The following is a 24244-nucleotide window of genomic DNA, read 5'->3' on the forward strand; positions in this document are numbered from 1 at the left end:
ATGCTTGATCTTTGGAGGCTGTCCCTGAGGTCTGCGTGGAAACGAGAAGCTGTTAAACTGCTTTAGGATCTAAAGAAGGAATTAAGCTGCTGCCTCAGAGCAGCTCCGCCCTGAGGGAGATGTTTAGATCTCGACTTGGTTTGATTTCTTCAGATGGCGCTGTCGGAAATTCACTGTCAGTCATTTATTTACCTTTCCTCCGTCTGTTGGATACCTCTTCCTTTGGCAGATTCCCTGTGGGAATGTTCACACACGTTGTCTGATAAACCCTATTCTGAAGGGATTAGTTTTACCTAGGGACCCAATGCCATTTGTAATAATTGCGGAGATTCTCTGTGTTGTTAATCCCCTACGAATTGGCCAAAGATTTTTGTTCTTCAATATGCACAGACCAATAAAGACTGGAAAGCTCTTGTCTCTGTGAAAACCTGTTCCTAGTAACGGCTCAAAAATCCCCAGATTACCATATTTTGTCGAATTGGGTCAAACCACAACAAAAGACATCAACAAACACCATGTGGAGGAGTTTTTGTTTAGAGAGGATATTTTCTAACAACCGTTTCCCCGCGGATTAAACGAGATATAACATAAAATCATAATAGATGTTGCCAATGCAATGTGGGTGGATTTTAATTCTTAGTTTAAGTAATTAGTTTTATTAAAACACCTTAAAGCTCCCCTTAAATTCTTAATTATCAGACAGATATTTACCCTCCGATTTAAATAAACTGCACTAACACTGTGATAGGTTTATGCTTTAGAACTAGTCCAAGCAAATAGATGGATAAAAAGTAGAGAAACCTGCGGGCCAACACAGATTATCAGTTTTCTTTAAGGTCTAATCAGGTTTGGTTTTCTAGAGGCTAAAACACATCAAAGAGGAGAAATGTGCTGCATTGTTAGGTGGAGATAGTTGTTCTGAATCCAACCGAAAACCAGTAAATTACAAGATTATTACCATTTATGCATTGAATCATAATAATAAGCTGTTTTTTTTGTTTATTTGACTCAGAAAAATGCATCCAAGTTGAAGCTGGTGTTGAAGCTGGTGATTGACGATGTTTACTGGCCAAAAGTGGTGGAAATTCCACGATAGAATAAATAAATGTATTTATTTTTTTTATTATTTTTTTTGTTTGTAATTTTCAGTACAAAATCTATCAAGGCAAAACCGTCCGGCTCATTCAGTCTTCTGCCATTTCTCTGGTGAGGCCAATACATTCTCTGCAACAACAGAGAAATGTGCTCTTACTGCCAGGGCTGGACAAACATCCTGGTTTGGGAGTTTTGACACTTATTCTGGGCAGAGCTTTTTTCAGACACGGTGTCTGAGAAATATGACGCGGATGTTCAGCACTGGGACAGACCTATAAAGATCGACCGGGGGTTTCTGTACAGTATGAAATACCCCTGCCAGAAGGGACTTTATTATTGTCCTTGTAGCCTTGAGTTAAACAACTCATTTCTCTGTTCTCACATGGCATGTATTGGTCTTTAGATTAACACATGTTTCCAGTGGACTTTATAATCCTAGATACATCTTTCCACTGTCTTGCCCTTCAGGGGTTGATTTGCTCTCCAAAAAATACGTTAAAATATTTTCTATTTTTACAAACTGTTAAAAATATGGCTAAATGTGTGAAGTTAAATCTTTTGACCATGCAGTTGAAGTAAATCTTACCAACCAATTCACTTTGCTTAGATCAAAATAAAGCATGTTTTATTTAGACATCCACCAATCAGGCCTTGTCTGGCCGATACCAGTTTTCTTTCATTAAATTACTGAACTGCCAATTCAGGCCTTCTTTGTAAGGACCAAAAAACATAAAAATGTATATGTCTCTTTTTAATTGGAATAGCAAAAAAACCCCACATTGACCAGATAAATAAAAAGTGTTGCAGGTTTATTCATAGATGTAGTAATTTAGGTTCCTAGAGATATCCCTGTTTAAGCATTATGTCCCCAACTTTTTATTATTATTTTTTTTTACTATACTGTTCATTGATGTGACTACATGTTAAAAAAAGTGGGAGTTTTCAGTTGTGATGCATTCACTGAACAGGGTGATGATCTGTGTTTCGGCTGATGAAGACAGGGCAGATCAACTAGTTTTTATTTATGGCCAATTAAGTGTTGGACGGCTAGTTCTTCATTCAGTGAAAAGTAGAGGAAAAAAGAAATAGAAATCGCCAAACAACACATCTTAGCCTCTCTATTCAGCACATCAAATCAAAAATGATTGTTTTATCTGTTCATTGAGGCGTTGATCATATTAACAATGTTGACAGTTTCTGTTAAAAAAGATTAAATAAGAAAAGCTGCTACTGACTTCCTGGTGACTGAACGCTCTTTGGTTGTACGCCAGTCCGCCTGCAGGGGGCGACCTCCAGAGGTGTGAACAACTCAGTGGTTCTGTTTCAGTGTTAAGCTACAATAAGTTGAATGTTCTCATATTTATTTTGTTTTGTAGTCTGCTGTTAAGCCCGTCAATGTGACAGAGGCCGGTGTGTAGCCGTGGGATGGGTTTCTCTGTGTTTTTCTGTTTCTGTTACGCATGACGATGAGAGGATATTGTATTTATTTATTTAGTCGGGTCAATGCTCGGTTCCATTTTTTATTATCTACAACCTTTGTGTTGAAGGAACAGCGGTCAGCATGGCGATTCCTTTCTTTCCCTTTTTTATTTTTAATAAATGCCATTTTTGAACATCCTCTGTGTTGAATGACTCCTGATGCGTCTGACTTTGCACGATAACATTAGATAAGCTTTGAGTGCTTTACAGAAACATGTCTGACTAAATATAACCTTTATCACACGTTTTCAAACCTCTTATATTTTTTCTGCATTTTGACACACTACAACCACAAACTTCTGAGTAAATTAATTTATATTTTATGAATATAACATAATACTAACACAGATTTGTGTTAGTATATACATATCATTTGGTTTTCTTTGCAACCAAAAATCCAAAACAGTGTGACATGCCTTCGTTTTAAGCCTCCTTTACTATGAAACGCCCAATAAAAATAAAAATCCAGTGCAACCAGTTGCCTTCAGAATCACCTTAATAGTAAATCTCATTATAAATCAGGGAAGGCCTCTGAGATCTATTAGAAAACAGCAGCGAACTGACGGCATCATGAGCGAACCCAGCAGGGAGAAAGCTGCGGGTTAGGATATAAAACAACATCTCAAACTTTGAAACTTCTCATGGAGGTGCAACAAAAGTAATAACGAACCCAAAATGTTTCCTTCCAGGAGTTTTACCTCCATCTGCTGGCAGAAAGTAGGAGGTGCATCAGGGCCTCACGTCTAAATGCAACACATTTGAACATTTCCAGACACTTAATTTTCAAGTTATTCCAATTTTCTTACATATACTTCAGACCAAAAATAAATCACGATTGTGAAGCTAAAGCAAAACTAAAACTGTAAATTGAAATAATAATGAACTTTATGTGCTGGTGGATTTGGTTTCACACAAAGCACCTTATGCCCTGGAGGTCTGTCCACAGAAATACAGAACTATGCAGCGCTATCCATAAATATACATGAACCATATTACAAAGTTTCTTGAATAAATTATAAATAGATATATTTTTATGTTAAAAATATTGTAAAAACTAATAAATGGATGCTTCCAGCATTGACTGGTCCAGGAGGGCCTTCGCCAGTATATTCCCTTTATAGATTAACAAAGATTGGAAAAAAGAAACATTTAAGCCACCATAGGCTCAAACAACAGTCTTGAATCTTAAATAAGATTATTTTTGGTATGCCGACTAATTCAAAGATGAACATATTTATTTTTTTGCGATCATGCAGTTTCTGTATATAATGAATCGATATATTATAAGTCTTACAGGTGGACATGTGTGAAGGTTCTGTCACCAGGAACATGAAAGTGAACATGTCCAAGAAAGGTAGAAATGTTCTCCATAACGTCAGATAACAGGGATTTACATGACACAGACATACTTTGGTGACTTAGTTATGAAATATTTCCACCTGGGCTTTAAATCAAGCAAAAACGTCTGCTGCTAAACAGGCAAAATTAATTATCAAAAATGACCAAATCTAAACATTTTTTTCTACAAAACATTCAAACTTACTCGATGCAAATACATAATTTATCCATTTTTTTTGTATAAATATGGAATTCTTTCCTCTACTTCATGCATTCCAATATCGTAAGGCTCTAACCCGAGGCTCAGGCTTTCAAACCTGCTGCTAGACACAACTTGCCCGACCGATTCAGCCCTTTCTCTGCCAGAGGCAACATTTTCTCCACAGATTTGCATGTAACATCGCATCAAGCCTATAATTTAGGACCAGTAATGCTGTAGCTTTCTCACTATTCAAGCAGAAATGGAAACAAAAACACGCTCCCTCTGCAGCAACGCTCCTTGCCTTCGTGTTATGACAGCAGCAGTTTGGATTAATGCTTAAACCTGCCTGCTCCAGGTGTGAGCTTTCTTTAAGACCTGCACACAGCGAGGGGGTTAAACATTGTTGGAAATGTGCACACCTCGTCCTCCCTGACCATGCGGCACACCCACGCCTTGCCCCTGAGGATCACAAGAGGAACGCTTTATGTCTGAACCAGCAGTCAACAGAATGATGAGTATGAGGAGGTTCTTCAGAGCCCAAAGGGACGAGGACTACAGCCAGATCCAGTACCTGACCGCCAAATGCACCCGCCTGGCTCATGATAAGGGTAAGTTGTACAGGTCAAGACTTTGAAGGGAAGGCTGCCTGCTCAGTTCATTGAATGCTAACATTGCTTCCTGTTGTGGTTAACTGGTTTAGTACATCTTCGTTGATCTTTCCAACATGAGAAAATTGACAATGTTTGACTTTTCTTTTGAGTATTGCAGTCTAAGTACAAACATTTAAAGCAAAACCAGTAAAGAATTGTTTAAACAAGGAAGGGCTTTTCGCATTGGTAAGCCGTTAAATGACCACAGGAACTAAAACATTGCTGTTAATCATCAGTTTTTGCCCTGCTTTGTAAGAATAATTTCACAAAGAGGAGACATTTATAATAAGCGTCCATTACCCGTCTTTCCTGGGTGTATTAATGAGGCATAAACTAAATATTAACTATTGGTTTGAATGAAAACAAACATACTGTAAAGCCCTTAATAACCAAGCTCCATCATATATCAGAGCTCTGATTACCCCGTATGTTCCTAACAGAGCACTTCGCTCTCAGACTGCAGGTCTGCTGGTGGTTCCTAGAGTCTCTAAAAGTAGAATGGGAGGCAGATCCTTTAGCTATCAGGCTCCTCTCCTGTGGAACCAACTCCCAGTTTTGGTCCGTGACGCAGACACCCCATCTACTTTTAAAATTGGGCTTAAAACTTTCCTTTTTGACAAAGCGTATAGTTAGAGTGGCTCATGTTACCCTGAGCTACCTCTATAATTATGCTGCTATAGGCTTAGGCTGCTGGAGGACATCAGGGTCTATTTTTCCTCTGCTGAGTTGTACTGTTCTCCAATTGTGCTTTATTTGTTGTTATTTTAGCTTTTAACTTTATGTTCTCTCTGATCTTTGTCTTCATAGTAGCTACATCTGGCCTGTTTGACTGTGACAGCATCCTGGAGGGGATGTTGTCACAGTTTTTCTTTTAGACACAGCCATTGACTAAGCTTTCACCGCAACTAACTGCATGTGCTCTCTTTCTTCCTCTGGACCTGAAATTGACTCAGAGTTTATCTGCTGAGCTTTGTTTCTCTTCTAGATGACCTCCGGATCAGTGCTTTTTTTTATTTTTATTTTTTTACCTCCCCAGTTCTCCAAGAATCAAGAATCTTTATTGTCACCAACTTTTACTGTGGTGAAAATATCTATTTATTTAGACAGACAATGGCTTAGAATGCACACAAATAATATAAATTGGCAGACACAACACTGTATCTTCACACTTTTTTTTACTAGCCAGTACAAAAATATTTACACAGATGCCCTTCCACGCTGGAAGGGCATCTGTGTAAATAAGTAGAGAATAAAGTCTCTTATCTGAAGAAAAACAAAACAAAAAACAAACCTCCTTCTTGAAAACCCCTAAAATGTGATGTTTTTCATCCGTTTGTAGAAGCAATTGGCCCTTAATCATCTTTGCAAAAACATTATTTCATTCTGAATATTACAAGATAGGAAATAAATAAACCAGGTGGGCCTTGTTGACTAGTAACAGGTTGACTAGATAAAATTGGATTTCAGTTAAATTTATTTTTACAGCACAAGTTTGAAACAAATGACAACATAATATAAGATTTTGTCAATCTAGTCCCATAGAGAGATTCACATTTAGGTGCATGCTTTTGGTGTTTTGTATTGCTTTTTTTCATAGTCTAAAACACATGAACACAAACTGATTATATGTTAAATTCAGTTTAATACTAATTGTTTATTATAAGTCTAAGGAAACCGGCATAATTTTGCTGACTTTGCAGCAATCCCTCTTCAAATCTCAAGCCCTTCACGTTTCACATCCGTCTCACCAACACGCTGTCAATTTATTGCAAGACTGTAATTTTAAAGGACAATGAAGCTGTTTATTTGAAACTAAACCGGCGGACCATTTGGCGTTCGACCTGACGGTGTTGTGGTCTTTGTTTCACTACAGCAGAACTGGAAAGAGAATTTCTGTTGTCCAGAGAGAAGGAGAGGAAGCTGCAGAATGAGCTGGAAGCTGTGACCTTTCGTCTCGTCCAGCAGGAGCAGCTAAACCTGGAGCTCAGGATAAACCAGGACCAGCTCATCTGCAGGATCCGTCAGCAGCAGGTGGATCGACCATGATCTCTCAGAGCTGATCTTTCTGTATAAGCTGCTCCAGCTACTGTGTCATATGAACACTCTATTTGTCACCAAGTGTCAAATAGAGAGTCATTAAAAGATGTCTCAGATTTAATTAAAACATCAGAGCAAACATTGTCACCTGTTTTGTTTTTGTTTTTTTTTGCTTTAATGAAGCTCAATCTGTGATGGAGTTGCTGCAGGAACTCTTAGCATCTGGTCCTAAAAAAGTACAGATGGGCCTTCAGATTAAAGATTATCTCTTATTAGACTTAGACAAACTTTATTGTCATTTTGTATGTACAGAGTGCATACAAAAGAAAATTTTGTTGCTTACAGCTTATGACAATGTAATGAGGTTGCAATTGAAATAAAATAACATTACAGTATATGTAATGTATATGTAGTGCAGCAGTGAGAAGAATGTACAGTGCAGGAGAAAAACAGTTTTAAAAAAAGTGTGCACAAGAATGTTCAACAATGTTTGCAAAAATCCAGTTGTGTACTTTTAAATTTAAATAAGGAGAATTTATTGAGGAGAATATCTATCTATCTATCTATCTATCTATCTATCTATCTATCTATCTATCTATCTATCTATCTATCTATCTATATATATATATATATATATATATATATATATATATATATATATATATATATATATATATATATATATATATATATATAGATTGATAGATAGATATAGATATATATATTTCCCTCCACACTCACTGGCTTCTCTGGTAAATATTATTTTTTTTCAAATAAGGATGATATAGGCTTGAATAACTTTTTTTTCTTGAATAAACGAAAATATCATCTGAAAACTACATTTTGTATACTGTTAGGTCATCTCTGTCTGATTTTGAAACTGATTTAAAGATCTGAAACATTCAAAATTGACAAAAAAAAAGAAGCAAAAACAGAAGAATTCTGTAAGGAAGCAAATTCTTATTTCACTGCAGCCAGACGTGTTTTCGTGAAGTTCTCTGCATTTGTTTAGTTTTTAACAAATTTTCTCTTTGGTAGAAAGATGAACTGGATTTCCTTACAGCAGATTAGGGTAGGTTCATGTCTGAATCGATGTTAAATCAACACAATCTTTGAGGTTTTAAATTTCTGTTATAATATTTCAATATTCAAACCATTCTACCAACAACATAACTGAGCAGTAAAGTTTACTTCGCACTGGATACATATATTAACAATGATAATCCATCCATCCATTTTCTGACTCGCATATCCCTCATGGGGTTGTGAGTAACAATGATAATGTCTACACTTATAGGAAAATCAATATATATGATGAATATTGTCCAAACATACAGAAGCAACTGTTTTTAAAACCCTCAAAAGGCTTTCTTAAGATTTGAAAAGCTTGATTCCTTCTTTCCTGGCTAACTCTGGGGCAGGTTGAGGCTTGTCCTATACAGTTTGACATTTAGGCCTCTTTTAAACCGTTTATTTTTGTTGTGACAATATTTCTACTCGGTGAGCTCTCAAAACCTCCACTGGATAACAGATTGGTGTGAGAAAAGTTTGAAACCTGACTCTGTTAAATGAGTCTTACTCATGTTTATTTGTCTTTCCCTGCAGAACCTGGTGGACGTCCTGCAGCAACGCCTGGTCCTGCTGGCAGAGGAGAGTCGTCGGGACGTGGAGCTGCTGCAGCAGGTCAACTCAGAGCTGGCATGTCTGCAAAGCTCTGAGGTGAAGCTGGAGGGCCTGGTGGCGGAGCTGCATGCTGAGGCCCAGCATCGAGCAGCACTGGCAGAGAGCCTGCATGCAGAGCTGCGCTGGTAGGCCCATTTCACCTCTTGTGACGTCTGCATCTTGATGAAGTAAAAATGGGAAACTTGGTTTAAAAATTAATTTAAGAACTGATACAGTTAATCACGCTAAATCTGATCTATAATCAGTTTGGCCATAGAGTTCAAGAAAACAAGTTTCAGCTTATAACTGAGAGGTTAAGTTGCTGTTATTTTATTATTTTTTTCACTCTTTTTAAAATATTCACCTCATTTGTTTGCAACAATTCATCCCTTCAAGAATCAAGAAACTTTTACTGCCACCACATGTTACTGTGGTGAATTTTCTTTGAGACAGACACCCGCTCAGGATGCACACCAACGATATATACAGGTAGACACAGCAGTCAAAGACCTTTCTCTTCAAAAAAAAAAAAAAAAAAAAATTAGATAGAGATCAAAGTCTGACCTGAGTCAGTTGGCTGCTAAACACACTTCCTGGAAACCAAAGCATACAAAATAGTCCTTAAGGTCTGCTAAGACTCGAGTTCTGAAATTCAGTCTTTTTAAATGGTACAATTTTCTGTGTTGCCTGAATTAATCCCTCAAAGCTTTTTTGATTATGCATTCATGCCTGCAGAAAATTCTTTGCAATATTATTAAGCCTCTATATACAGAACTGTGCTTATGAAACATTCCTGATAAGTTAGTGATATTGTAACGTGTAACAGACTCAGTCTTCTCAGCAGGGGGCGATAGCCCTCACAGCTTTTGCGAAGAAGCTGTTTCTGGGTCTGTTAGTTTTGGATTTAATTTTCCTGAAACGTTTGTTTTTGGGAAACGGGCAAACAGTGCATTTCGCGGGTGAGTGGGATCAGAGGCAATGTGTCTGGGTCTTCTCTGGACTCGTGCAGCATAAACCGAGTTCAGTTCTTGCAGACGGCATCCCACAATCCCCTGCGCTGTCTTCACCACCGTGCTAAGTCCTTCTTCTCCTTCTCTGTGCAGCTCCCACATCACAAAGTTATGTTGAGACATAAAATAGTTTCTATGGTAGCAGTGTAAAAGTTTTTTAGCAGATTAGTGGAAAGTCCAAAATTAAAATAAATATTCAGAATAAAATCAGCTGTCATTTGTTTTGTCTACTTAATTTACATTTGTTTCATAACATGATAACTTTGGATACAGACAAAACAGACAAGTTAAATATTTAGATTGATTTTACCTGTTAAAGTTCCACTTTGTTTCCTAGCCAGGTGAGAATGAGGATGTTATTCTCACACTCAAAACGCTGCTGTGAGCGTCGTGGGGTGTCAGATACGATCTAAAGTGTTTAGAGTTTCTGCCTCGGGCCTTTTTTCATGCCTTCTTGATTTCATTCAACCAAGAATGCCTCATTGAGGCACAGCATCCCTTCTGCCAGGAAGTACTGGTAAAGAAGAGTGGCAATAATTTCTTGCATAAATAATTTGATTGAAAGTAAAAAGCAGTGATCACTTAACACAAAATGAAATAAATACTCAAGACAAAGCCCTAATTAATAAGCTTGATTGAGGTCAAGAAGCCTTTTATCTACATCTTCTTCGGTGCATCACGTTGGACTCTCTAATGCTGAATAATCAAGAGTGTATTCTGCAGATGTTGCCTGACCCCTGCACCCTTTTTTCTGAACTAACATCTGTATCCTTCGTTTATGGCATCCTTTGTATTTTGGTCATGTAGAAAGCCTCCAAAAATCTCGAGTCTTGTCTGAGAAGGGTCCAGCTCCCAGATCCATAGAGAAGGATCATCTATGAAAGTACAGACCCAGCGTAGTTCTTAGGGAGCAAATAGGCTTCTTCAAAACAGACCACAATGGACAGTAGGCTGATTAGTAGTATTAAAAAAATAGCTTGAATGTTTACTCCAACCAGGTCTAAAGCAAATCCCTTGCTAATAATATTGCAACATGTGTGTGTGTGTTTTTCTGTTTATGGTGAACAGTAAGATGGTGCAGCTGAATGAGCTACAGGACACTAACAGCGCTCTGACAGAAGAGCTGAGGGACCTCCGCAGAACTCATCAGGAGGAGGTGAGATAAGGATGTTTGCACACATAACTAAACAACAGTGAGGTTATTCCAAAAAATCCTGAAAGGCATTACTTCAAAAATATATCCATATTTTTCTGTTGTCTTTGGAAGCAAAATCAGACGATGTTCTTGCAAGACTCAGAGCTGTGGTCAGAATCAGAAACAAGTTTATTGCCAAGTAGGTTTGCACTTACAAGGAATTTGACTTGGTGTTGATGGTGCAGACAAAACAAAGTATATATATATATATATATATATATATATATATATATATATATATATATATATATATATATATATATATACTGTATATGTTTGTGTAACTGACCGTTACATTGAGTTTCATTACAGTTTCATATATAAACCTGACATTTTTTAGACATATTTACATATGCAGCAATATGAACTACATGAAATTATTTATACAGTGATGTCATGGCACCTTAAAAGATAAAATGTAAAAAAATATGTGCTGGAGTGGCAGTGCCATTTTTGTCCACCAGAGGTCAGAATGGGGCCACGTTGTTCAACATTTGGTCTTATTAAAACAATCAGAGTTTACATGGTTTTACAGTTAATTTGGACTGTTCGTCCACCACGAGAAGTTATTACATGCTAAATAATTATAATGAAACCTATATGTCCAGGAGTCAAATTTAAACCACAGACTCATTTTTAAAAATGTCAACTTCCCAGACTTTACTGGTGTTAGGTTTGCCTTTAGTACATCTGTGTATCTGTGCAGCATCCAGATTTATCGTCTTTATTATTTACTGTGAGCTTCAAAGTCTCGCCCCCGTGTTGGCTTCGGCTTCAACCAGTCCATCAAGCAGCAAACAATCCGGTTATACAATTAACTTTCCTTTGAGACATCCGCACATGGCCAGGAGTACAGCGGAGCAAACCGCAGCGTCGGTGAAAACTTAATGAGACCATTTATTAGCAGGGGATCATGCCAGGAAATTATTGCAAAAGGCTTGGGAATTGAAGATTATGTCAGACTCCACCGCGCTCACTCATCTTTCTACATGACGAGTCTTTATTCTAATCCGTATTTGCACTCAGCAATCACCGCTTCCTGGGTTTGTTGTCTCGATCACATCCTGGTATCGGGGGAAATAAAGTGATGACATCTGTCTATGTGTTTTCAAACGTCTTGTTAAGGTGAAGGAGCTGCAGCAGGAGAATAGCGGAAGCCTGAGTAAACTCCAGGAGACGGCAGAGCAGTTTGAGTGGCTCTGTCAGCAACAGAAGTACTGGATGCGCTGTGTCAAAAGGTGGGATTGTTCACATGAACCACTCACACTGTTAAACCCTGGGATTCACACATTATTTAATGTGAGGTATCTGTCTGAGACATTTACTGTATTGTATGTCTTTTGCATGCAGAAATCAGATTAAAAACAGAAGCCAGCTGTTATCAATTTATGGTAGCAGTAAAATACTTAAGTTGGGCAACCACAGTTGTGCATAAAAGCTTCAATGTTTAATTAAAGACCTTAAAGTGTTTTGAAAATAAAAAAAACAAAACCCTAAACTAATTATTGCAAATAAAAACTTTTCTTTTCTTTACTATTACTGCACAATAGCTTCATGTTCTATGATGCAGAAAAAGCTAATTTTGCTGCAAAAACACATCATAACAATGTGCAGATTTAGAGAACCATTAAAACTCAAGGTGTCATGACAACAAATTGCTTTTTTCTGAGGTTTTGCAGGTATAATATGGTGTGTTGTGCACTGATGAACAAGTGTTAATGTCTAAACTGAATACCAAATGACCTGCTCAGGGGTGGTCAGCTTTGTTAATTTATTCAAAAATGGTCAGATCAGAAAATGGTTTATCTTTCTACTTACTTTGTCTTTCTACATAATACATATTCTCCAATCAGAGCACATGTGGTTGTTTATATCAGTTCCTTTGCAATAAATCGCGCCGCCAGGTTAAAGCCTTTGGTCAGCTTGGCCTCGCCTGTCCGACATCCTGCAACACAACCCGCCATAAAACCACAATAATGGATTTGCTGCGCCGAGAAGTGTGGTGTGGATGGAGGGGGAAAGTGGTGTATTTATCTTTTTTATATGAAATTCTTTGAATAATTTACATCTGCAGTAGTATTAACTACATGAAATGGGTTATACATTGATGTCATGGCACCTTTAAATACATCAATGATACACTTCTTCAGAGCATTGTTAACTTTACTATGTTTCTTCTTGTTTGAACTTTAGATTGAAAAAGAAAATCAGGATTCTAACTTCTAAACTTCTAAAAATAAATCTGTACCTTTGAGCGGGCACTTAGGTAGTGCTCTTCTGGTTAATAAAAGCAGAAACTTGCTGCCTGCCAACAATGTTAATGACGGCGTTGAGCGTCAACCACAGCAATGAAGTACCTGGAAGGGAAAAAAAAGGTGGGAGATGTTTTGAGAGGTTTTAAAAGGGCAAATTGAAAAATAAAAAATTTTCTATAAAGACTATGATGAGCAGTTAGGTTTTCATGTCATTCGTCAAAACTATTGCATAAGGGGTGAATGTTTGAGAGCTTTCATACATTTCTATAATACCACATGGTTCAACTCATTGTCCATTAAAGGTTACAGAGCACTAAGTAACCCAGAACTTTTATGGTTCTGTACAAGACCTTAGAAAGAGGAATTTACAAGGCTGTTGTCCTGGTACCCCCATTAGTGACATGTCTATTTATAACTTGTGGCAAACAAACATTTAGGAACAGAAATCTACAAGTTCAAAGAAAGTTATCAATAAATTCCAGTACAGTAACCTCTGATTTTCTGAACCGTATTATAAAAACACAACCTGAAGTTAACCTGTTCAGTTTTTTTTTTAATTTATTTAACCTTTATTTAACCAGGAAAAAATCCCATTGAGATTAAAAACCTCTTTTTCAAGGGAGTCTGTGCAGTGACTAAAGATTCATGGATCTTTTTGGCTTCTACAGGTTCAAAGACTGTCTGATGGAGGAGAGACAAACTCTGCTGCATCAGGTCAGCATGGTGGAGAAGAAAGTTAGGGAAGAGAAGAAGAGCTCACATGGTGGCAGTCCGACACAAAGCCTCCTGCGCCCTCTAGAGGACGGAGAGATGAGTGACAGGTGGGCGACATGCGAAACCAACAAGCTGCAATGTAAAAAGTACAGTTTTCTGTGTCTATAGCCACATGTAAAACCTTGATTTAAATTTTCCTTGCAGTATAACATCATTGGATGCAGATGTAGTGACAAATCTTGAAGCTCAGGTGGAGAAGTCAAACCTCCTGTACGAGGAGCTCTTTACACAGGTAATAGTTTCATCTTTTTTCAAATATCCTGATTCCAATCTCTGAACATCTTTTTACAGCCCGAAAATCAGTCGTCATTTTTTTTATATCACTTGAAGGAAAGACTCTGTTTGATTAAATACCAATATTCTTTTATTTGCAGGAGTGATTTCTATTCTTTGAAATAGTTGTATGGTTTCTTCCATAAGAGCTTAAGCTTTTTCCCTTAAATGACACACATTAAGATGATTTAACCGCAATGATACTTGCACCTTCATGGGTTTGAGGTCCTTTTGGTGGGATTTACAGTGAGAAATAATGGCACTCTAAAATCTAAAATCATCTTCACAAAAACAGAATTTGACGTTAACAGTTTAAATAGGCAGTGTGGTTCAATTCCTCCCTCTATTATGTAAGGGTTAATGCCTGACGAGGTGTCCATGATCAGAAATTAATGGACGACACGGAGGCGTGAACCGTCCGACGCGAGGCCTCCACTAAATCCATTCATTTCTGATAATGGACACCGTATCCAGCCTATAACATTGTCACTTATGAAATAAATAAATATGAAATAAATTATTAATACTCTAATGTTTCTGCGGCGATACAATTGTTCGTTTTTCTCACAAAGCGGCTTAGAAAACTAGTAACAAACTAGCGCAAAGATATAGAGCAATTAGGCTATTTGACCGGAACTTCTTTTATATGCATCCTATTTTTAGCGGACACCCTGCCTGCAGCCAATCAGAATCGAGTATTCACCCAGACCATGGTATAAATATAGTTAATTAAGTTCACTCATCTTAAAACTGGATAATTTGTACAACATAAATGCATTTAAGCCACAGTTATACCTGCATATTTACTCCGAATACAGTTAAGGTATTTGAAAATAGTTCAACTTGTCGCTAGAGCACATTCCAGAACTTAACAGAATATTTTCATGCGGACTTGCTGTGTACTTTGCAGCTCTGAAAAGGTATTTCCTGGGGACTTGCAGGTTACTTCTACTGTAACTTATATGGTATTTTCTTGAAACTTACAGGTTACCCATGAGAACCCCCCCTGGGTACTTTCCCAAAACTTACAGGGTACTTTTCTACAGCTTAAAGGTTAACTTTCCAGGAACTGACAGAGTACCTTTGTAGAACCTACAGGATGCTTATGCTGGACCCCACAGTACAAGTCCCCGGAGATGGTACCGGACAAATAAATAAATAAATAAATAAATAAATAAATAAATAAATAAATAAATAAATAATCGTTTCAACTATATTAATAAACCAGGTGGAATTTTGGTTTAAACTGCGACATCACTAGGATATAAAGACAGAGGTGGCTTAACCAGGGCTGTCAGATGCCTTCTGCAGCACAGGGCAAAAATAAATAAATCTGCATGATACCTGAATAACCATCATTAATTTTTAATAGTTAGCAGGAGAGCTTTACCAGGAGGCCTTTTTCCATGACACGTGAAAGGCTTTGGGCTTTCAAAAGCCCAGCGTGTTCTTTGATTCAAATTTACACTGGAAAATTTCAAAATCCTGGGGCTCTCGTTTCACGGGAAAGGGTGCTGGTCTGAGGGTAGGACCTTGTTTGAAGGGCAGGGTTGTGTAAATAAGGCAATACAGTCTACCACTTAGAGGAGTGAGGAGCAGTTAGCAGATTTGTTTACAAATCTGTTGATTTTTATACCATTAATTATTGCAAAAAGTAGTTTTAAGATGTTTTAGGAAACATAGAAAGTACTCTTCCAATTTTGTTTTCGGAGTTGTCGGGAGCGGCAGACCCCCGCTGAGAGGCTGGTGTCACCAAGGAGGCTGTAGTGGTGAAACCCCCGTTGCTGCAGCATTTAGGCGGCCAGACAGTATCTATTTGACTGAAAAGTGAATATAAAGCATTTACTAAGTTTGTTGGGAATATCTTCAAGTTCCAGATCTGGGCTCGATGCATTTTGAGTCATAAACTTTTTTGCCACAGTTCTGTAAGACAGATTTTGTAATTTTGTATGCACAGAGTGCGTACAGAACAAAATTTCGTTGCATACAGCTTGTAAAATTGCAGAAGAATTGAATTTACAGTATTAGGTGCCGCAGTGATTTAAAAGTAAGCAAAACAGTGCAAGAGAAGTCACAGTGTACAGGTGAGTATTTTAAAACCATTTCTTTGTGCAGAAATTGATTGTGCAAGGGCATTAGTGCAAGAATACAGCTTGTAATCTACCGTAGATTTAAAATACAGTATAAGGTGCAGCACTGATTTAAAAGTAAAACAATTGAAATGTAAACAATGCAGGAGAAAGTCGCAGTGTACAGGTGAATATTTATTTTTTTTTAAAGAAAAAACCCAAAAGGAGCTGTTTCATTTTCCTTGTACACAGAAAGCTCACATTTCCCTGAGACTGACATTTCCTGTAAATGTAAGTGGACTGTGAACTCTTACTATTTGCAAACCATGAAGCATGCCTGGAAGAAAAAGAAAAGATATGGGACACTTCAACCCTCTATAGATGTGCGCGCTGCATTTAGTAACCTAAATCAGATCCTTGGATTTAGTGAGGCTTCATCTCATTTCACAGTGAAAGCTATTAGGTTTTGTCCTTACAGGCTCTGAAGAACCTCCTCTGACCCGTGTGCACTCAAAGTCAAACTAATGCAACACAAACCTTATTTCCACTGAAATCGCAACTATCAATTTGTCTTTTACGGAGAATATGTAGCAGCTTTTTGTCATTATCCAAAGAACGCTTTCAGAGGCCAGTCCAATCTTTCCAAGATCTTTCAGATTGGTTAAAATTTCAGGGTTGAACCAGAAATTCAGAACATAATTTCTATCTGAGGGTGACTTCCAGTCCCCTGTGGACTTGTAGTTCCGCCAGAATGCTCTTAAAATGAAAAATTAATGGGCACCAGAGTCGAATGACTTTTTTTTTTCCTGCTAGTCTGCTGATCGTCTTTAAATGTTTGAGGGCTCAGTTTAAAAGCTATTTTGCAATCAAGCCGGAAACCCCACAAAGTCCCAGAAACTCTTCCAGGAAGCTTTCACAAACCCTGACAGGACCTCAAACACTTCATCCTGCTGCAGGGTTTCATGTTGAAAGGTGTTTGCTGGTCGCTCTGGGGATTATATAACAAAAGCCCCCATGTCTTTCCTTATGATGTGTTCAGTGTTTTTAAAAAGCTGGGATGAGAGGAAGAGCATGAGGCTAATACTCCTGTGCGGACGGCCGTCAGTCCCTTTGGAGGCCGTTGGGCTTCCAGAAACGTCAGAGACGGCTGATCCTCTCTTGGCACCGGTGTCTCATCATGCCTTTTCTCTGTCTGTCTGCTGGCTGCACAGCCCCCCCCTCCCAATCTGCTTCCAAAAGCAGCAAAGAGATGACTAATAATGACTGGAGGAGGCACTCGCCAAAAGCCTCTGTGCTTCATTCCCCTCACCTCGCTCAGGCTCTGCACTGCATTTCTCGGGATAATTATTCTGATTGAGAGCAGATGATGCGGACTGTTTTTTTTTTTTTTTTTTTTTCCCCCCTCCGTTTCGATCCCTGCAGAGCTGAGAGAGGGCGGAAATTTCTCTGGAGGAGCAGGGGACCGTCAGAAACACGGAGGAAACAGCCACGATAAAACGCATTACCAACTCCGACATGATTTATGGAAGCCGCAGATTCACATTGTCTGGACACGACAGAAGCCCCTTTCAGACATTTGCTGCTTCACATTAACTTAGTAACAACTAAAGTTGCCGGGGTCATGTTTGAATTACCCCCCCCTGGGGCTTTTCCATAAGATCTAGGCCCGAACCACATGCAAACATACGTATTGTTGGTTCCTGAAAGGGAATATTTAAAAGAAAAACTCCAACCAGGCCGAAGGAATCTCGCCGACTCCAACTGTGACAGTTGTGTGAGGACCGACGGTTTTGCTTTCCAGCGCCAGATTGTGCAATGCCATCTTTGAGGTTTGCTGTCACAATGTGTGCTGGTCTGGCATGCACGGAGCTCAACTGTGTCTGAGAGCTGTCAGGGAGAAAGATTTGTTGCAAGCATTAACAGGACTGTTTGGATGCGTGTTTAGGAAAAGGAGAGAGCCCAGTTGTAAAACTGAATCCCATTTCCCCGGACAGTCTCAGCCTTAGGCTTAAAGGTTTCGTTTCAAAGTTATGAGGCGCGGTAGTTAAATCTTTTTCATACACTTTTTCTTTGCAAACTAATTTATTTGCAGTACTACGGGGTCGGACTCCTCTCCTGCCTTCGGAACCGTCTTCATCATTTGTTGAATTGGCTGCTGTGGCTGAGATCTTGGTCCACGTTGACATGATAGCATCACACCTTTGCTGCAGCTTTATCAGCTATGTCTCTGTTTTCCCATCCCAAACGAGAACTCACGACTATGGCTGAGCTTTGTGACGTTGTGCTTTATTCTGCTGGGAGTTGCCTTCAGAAGATGGTTACGCTGTGGTGGAAATGGATGGACCTGGTCAGCAACGGTAAGCTGTGGTGTCAAGAGAACGCTCAGTTGGTCCTGAGAGCCTCAAAGTTTGCCTCGGTCATTGTTAATCCTTACAACATTACACCAGCCTGAGCTGGCATGCTGAAATGACTGTTGTCATTTCAGCTTTTAACTTTTTGTTCCTTTTATTTTTTCTTCATAGTAGGTACACCTGGTCTGATTTTCTGTTAACTGTGGCATCATCCAGGGAAGACGGCTCACCCGCTACTACCATCTAATGTAGAACAGATTACTGGATCAATGTGTGTTTCTGTGGTTTTTTGTCTCTCTTGTTGTGTCTCTGCTCTGTCTTCTGTAACCCCAGTCAGTCGAGGCAGATGACCGTTCATACTGAGCCTGGTTCTGCTGGAGGTTTTTCCTTCCCGCTAATGAGTGGTTTTTCTTTCCACTGTCGCTTCATGCTTGCTCAGTATGAGGGATTGCAGCAAAGCCATGGACAATGCAGACGACTCTCCCTGTGGCTCTACACTTCTCCAGGAGTGAATGCTGCTTGTCGGGACTTTGAAGCAATCAACTGTTTCCCTTATATAGGAAATTTTTGACCAATCTGTATAATCTGACCCAATCTGTATAATATGATTGATTTGACTTTGTAAAGTGCCTCAAGACTACATGTTTCATGAATTGGTGCTATATAAATAAAATTGAATTGAATTGAATTGAATTTGATGTCACTTACACCGGATTTGGACCTTTCTGCCTGTAGACGGCAGCTAACATCAAGAGTCACCTAACCATGCAAGGTTTTCCCAATCTTTGATCATCCAGTTTTGGTGAAGCTGTGTGAATGAAGTCCTCCACTTCCTGTTCATTGCAGACAGAGCGTGACCTGATGTAGTCGTCTGCTGCCGCGACACATCTGCTTCAAAGTGTCAACGTGTTGCGTGTCTAGACATGGTGTCCCACACACCATAGTGTTAACGATGTGGGGAGTTGTGGCTTAGTGGTTAGAGAAGGCAGCAAGTCCACCAGTTCAAATCCCACAGACTGCCTCTCTGAGCAAGACCCTTTGCCTCTGAATGTTCCCCGGTCGCCCCACAGTGGCAGTCCACTGCTCCACAAGGTGCATGAAAATCCCTGTAGATCTCCACTTAGAAAAATATTAAACACAAATGCAGGAAATACTATCCAGATTTTTATTAGTAAAAAATGAAAACCATGAATAATTTTTCCTTCTGCATACTTACCGGCATGCATGGCGTTGGTTTGACCTGACTCATAAAATGCCGGTGAAATACATGGAAGTTTGTGGTTTTAATGTGTCAAAATGTAGACGACTTCATGTCTTGCAGGTCCTGTAGCTTACTCTGGTTTTCAATTACTTAACCTTGATAAATCAGTTTTCTTCTATTATCATTCATCGGGAACATAAGTCTCTCTGAGTCTGCATCTTTGATACGGGGACCTGGGTTCGAATCCTGGTTGCGTCAGGCAGGGCATGCAGCGTGAAAACTCAGCCAAGTGTGTGTTGCAGTAGTGATGACTTGCTGCGGCGACCCCTGAACAGGCGAGCGGCTGAAAGGACTCACATCGTTTACGGGGAAACGTCTGTTGCGTCACAAATGTGCTTGAAAGCTTTCTGTTCCAAGACATGTTCATGCAACCTTGTCTCCAACCCTGTGTTCTGTTTACAACTATTACATTTATCCACATCCATATAGTCTGAAGCTTACCCTGAGACATCCCTTTAAACGCCAGATTAAAGTGAATTGAATTCATCCTGATCTCCAGTCTAAACAGTGACACTCCATACATCATTTTATCTGACTTATCTGGCTAGAACATTTTCCCTGGAGGCATTATGTCCGTAGAGCTAACACCTCTCCTGCTCATCGCCTTCTGTCATCCTAACTCGGTTTATTTTTCTGTCTGCAGGCAGGGAGCCCTATCAGCAGATACCAGAAACCTCCATGAGGACTGGAGTCAGACGGCCTGCACCCCCCCCCCCCCGTTTCCCACCTTCAGCAAACCCAGAAGTTGAACCACTAGATGTTTATGTGTGTCTGGCCGTGGGTTGCCTTCCAGTCTTTGTTTTAAAGAAACCAAACAGTCTTGGAAAAAACACAACCTGCAAAGCCACACATTCATTGTTTTCTCTCCACTATTGTTCAACCATGTACGGTTAAACTAAAACCCATTTAGTGAGCTCCTGTCCCCCCCCCACACACTTTTTTTTGTTTTTTACTGATGTCCCATATGCACATCACATGTGCCTAAATTTCTCTGGTCACATTTTCCCAGTAATTGTCCATTTTTCAATGCCTTGTAATCAACGCCGCTAATAGGAGCACCTGAGAATGTTCCCTTTTGTTGTTTGGCCCATAAATCCAGAGCTGGCGCACAGAGGAAACAAACAAACATGTTGCTCTGACCGCAGGAAAGCTCCACCACTGTTTCATCGCTGGTTCGGGGGCGTCTTTCTCGCCTCCCCGCCACTCGGGTTTCTCTTTTTGAGCAATTAGCAGAAATTCTGTAAAGTAATTTGGTGCAGATCAGCAGCGATTCACGTGCGAACCATATGACGACGCGCACGTGGTGTTAGAAAGGAACAATAAAACTGTTCAAGACAAAGGTTTTGTTTCTCATCCGTCATTCAGGAACTCATCAAGTCCCCGACGTGTGCTGTGTTTCTTGAATGTTGGTTCATTTTTAACATTTCTGTTTACATACAAATCAAAACATCCTCTGAGTTGGAGAAGTTTAAGAATAAGATCGCTGGAGCCCAAGTGAAACAAATAACACGCGTCTCGTTTTTCCTTTGTTTCAGAGGAAAGTCAATACATATCACCTCACTGTTTTTTTTTGCATCCATATGGGCATCATTTCCACCTTTAACGGCATTCCTGGTAAAGATGATTCATCTTTTAAAGCAGTAGCATCATCTAATAGTCAATATGAACACATGTATTCAGTGGGGGAAAGAAAATCTACCTGAAGAAATAATTATTATAACATTGACTCAATGTTTTTCCATTACAGTAAATGGCCCAGAAGCCCGTTTCTTCAAGATGGGAAAGACAAGAGAACATGCCATTCAAGTAATACTATGCGCGTTTACCTTCAGACATCGGGAACTGGCTGTGAGAAACTGAATACTGCATTTGTGTATAATCAAAGCAACCGATGTAATTTAAAACAGCTGCAACTGTAGGAAACACGACTGAAGTAAGGACGTTTATCTCGCCACCACAGGGAGGAGGCTGGTGAATAAAAATCTCCAACGCTCAGTGTTAGGGAACTGCTGCTCAGAGGGGCTTCTGACAACCATTAGATGCCGTCTGCATGCCAACATGTTCTTTAGAGAAAAACCATCAAAAACCTTTTCTATCCCACCACCATAAACTTAAAAAGATTGCCTTTTCTAAACACCCCGAGAATTCAACTGCAAAGTATGGTCTCCTTAAACGAGAGCAAGATCACGGTTCTGTCTGGCAACAATTTTGGAAACATGTGCCGTAACTTCTCATGTTCACTGGTAGGTATGGTGGAGGGACTATAATGATACGGGCCAGTTTCTCTTCCAGATGTTTTGGAAACTTTTGGATGGGAAACGTTATTTTTCTCTCTCTCTGTGAAGTGATGACGTGTTGGCAAAAAAAGGGGTACCGGTACCACTATGTCTAATACACATGATTTCATGTAAAATACATTTCATGTCAAATGTCAAATATATTTATAATTTTTTCTTCTTCAGGATTTAAATTTCCTCGGGTGTTCGGTCCAGATGTGCTACCTCCATGCTGATCAAACCCTTTGCATACGCTATCACTGGTCATCATGCGTATCAAATCAAATTATATCCAAATTCCTTATGTGTGTTTGACCTTTTCTACAAAACATTATTCATATTGTCAGAATTATAACATTTTGGATGTGTTTGTGGACGGGATTAGAGCTTTTTAAAATTTTTCTACTTCATAATCAAAAAGTCAGTCTTGTATTTTAACATTATTCAAATAATGAAACTATCAGTATTATGAGTACTAATTATTTCCTTTTCAATTGAATGATCAGTTATCATTAATATTGTTATAGTGTTTTTTTTCCGTTTATTCCTTCTTTTTTTTGTTCTGAATGGGTATACAATGCCAGAGAATTTGAGGCGCATAATAACAAAGCGAAAAACATTGTTATATAATGGACCCCTAGATGTCAGACCATGTCCAATATACACAAATCATGGATTTTTTTTTATGCCTTTTGAAGCACGTTTAAGGGGACTTTTCCTTTAAGCCATTATCTCAAAGTACAGTACAGCTGACGGCTGCCCTAAAACATGTGTGCTTGTTAAGAGAAAAAAATATCTGAAGCTGATAAAAGTCAAAGTATAAATTTACTATTAATTAAACAAATTAATATGTATAGACAGAGCTGGCTCTAGCCATTAAAAAAACAACTAAAAACTAAACAGAGGTTCATATTCTCTTCACACTCAACTACATAAACTATAAGTTAAAATAATAAAAAAAATAAATTGTGCAACAAGAGGATACGAGCTATAAATAATGATAAAGTGAAGTAAAAATATATTTATGAGTTATTTTGAAAGTTATTTATTTATTTTCCACCTGTTCACAGCAGGAAATGCCGTCAGATTCAGCAGGAACATAAATACAAGGCCCAACTCAAGCTTTAAGAGCTGTACAACCTTTTCAGAACCCTGTGTGGGAAAGTTTCCTCTTTCTGTACAGCATCTGTCAAGCTTTCAAAGGATGCAGAAGGGGAGAGAGCAGATAAGAGAGGGCCAGGTCCATCCAGAGGCTCTGACTTTGGCCAGTACAATAAATAATCCCTCCTGGGTGGCAGATGGCTTCAGTCTTTCTTCTCCGGGGGTCACATGCTAGCAGCAGCTCTCATATCAGACCACCGACTCTTGAGGCTGGGAAACGTTTTTATCGGCGTTCGCTGTGCTTTGGGAGAAATATCCTTCAAGTGACAAAAGAAAACACAGCCTATCTTTCTCCAGGATGGAATAAATAAAGCAGAGAGGACTGGAAAATACAAACATCACTCTCTCCAGATCGACAATCTTGGGAACCTGAGATCTTATGGATGCCATTTCTTATTAGATTTTGGGTCTCTCTCTCTCTCTCTCTCTCTCTCTCTCTCTCTCTCTCTCTCTCTCTCTTTCTCTCTCTGGTCTTTCTTTTCAGCTAAAAACAAAAAAGCTAATCCTCCCTTGATTCCTTATCAAATCAGCATGAGGAGATCAAGTCAGAAGTCAACGAATATACTGAAGGCTTTGCACAATAAACAATGCCAAATTCTAACGTCAAATATGGCAAAGATATGTTAGGGCAGGAGTATTTAAAATTAATCTTTTAGTTCAAAGTTGCACAAATAAATAAAGCATCGTCATAATTTACTGGGCTTTAACTCATCATAAAAGTAAAGATCACCTTCTAAATGTTTCTGCGATCAAGAAATAATAATCATCTATAATGAATAATAATAAACATAAACATCTCTTCTGTCTTTCCAGCACTGACCATGAGTACCTGCTGCCCCCCCGTCGAAGGACACATTTCCCCCCGAGACTCTGGTGTCCCTCCTGAACACAAACTACGGGGGCTTTTGGTCAGTAAATCCATAAGAGCTCAATAGAAATATAGCCTGATTGTACAGTCTAAATATGTAACACATAAAAAACATTTTTGTGCTTAAATAAATGGACGAGGAGCACCCTTAAGGCGACGCAAATTGACTGAAACTCCATTTGCAGTTTTGTTTTGCTCTATTCATCTATGCATCTATGGCGCCGTTCGCATCGGTCCTTTAAGCAAACGTGTCCTTCGCATCGCAGACTGTGAATCCGCTCCTGAAAG

At 39.0% G+C, this 24244-nt stretch overlaps 1 protein-coding gene across 2 annotated transcripts; it reads left to right on the forward strand.

Moving 5' to 3' along the window:
• Nucleotides 1–4206: 4206 nt before the first annotated feature.
• LOC105937718 (lamin-A) lies at nucleotides 4207–21968 on the forward strand. Of its 2 annotated transcripts, none has more exons than XM_012879199.3 (8): nucleotides 4207–4722; nucleotides 6641–6795; nucleotides 8407–8609; nucleotides 10542–10629; nucleotides 11794–11906; nucleotides 13592–13744; nucleotides 13842–13929; nucleotides 20295–21968. In XM_012879199.3, exons 1-8 carry the CDS (start codon nucleotides 4599–4601, stop codon nucleotides 20331–20333), a joined length of 963 nt encoding a protein of 320 aa, XP_012734653.2. In that variant the 5' UTR covers nucleotides 4207–4598; the 3' UTR covers nucleotides 20334–21968. The 2 variants fall into 2 exon arrangements, with proteins under 2 accessions (XP_012734653.2, XP_012734652.2); XM_012879198.3 differs by having other exon boundaries at nucleotides 4212–4722; nucleotides 6638–6795.
• The last annotated feature ends 2276 nt before the right edge of the window (nucleotides 21969–24244 follow it).

This window comes from Fundulus heteroclitus, chromosome 23 (genome assembly GCF_011125445.2).
Source record: "Fundulus heteroclitus isolate FHET01 chromosome 23, MU-UCD_Fhet_4.1, whole genome shotgun sequence".
Classification (NCBI taxonomy): domain Eukaryota; kingdom Metazoa; phylum Chordata; class Actinopteri; order Cyprinodontiformes; family Fundulidae; genus Fundulus; species Fundulus heteroclitus.

Excerpts from the sequence above, each read along its gene's own strand:
- LOC105937718 (XM_012879198.3), top strand. The coding sequence starts at position 4,599 with ATGTCTGAACCAGCAGTCAACAGAATGATGAGTATGAGGAGGTTCTTC. Across the intron at positions 8,610-10,541 it reads CTGCATGCAGAGCTGCGCTG|TAAGATGGTGCAGCTGAATG; the intron begins GTAGGCCCATTT and ends TATGGTGAACAG. Across the intron at positions 13,930-20,294 it reads ACGAGGAGCTCTTTACACAG|GCAGGGAGCCCTATCAGCAG; the intron begins GTAATAGTTTCA and ends TTCTGTCTGCAG.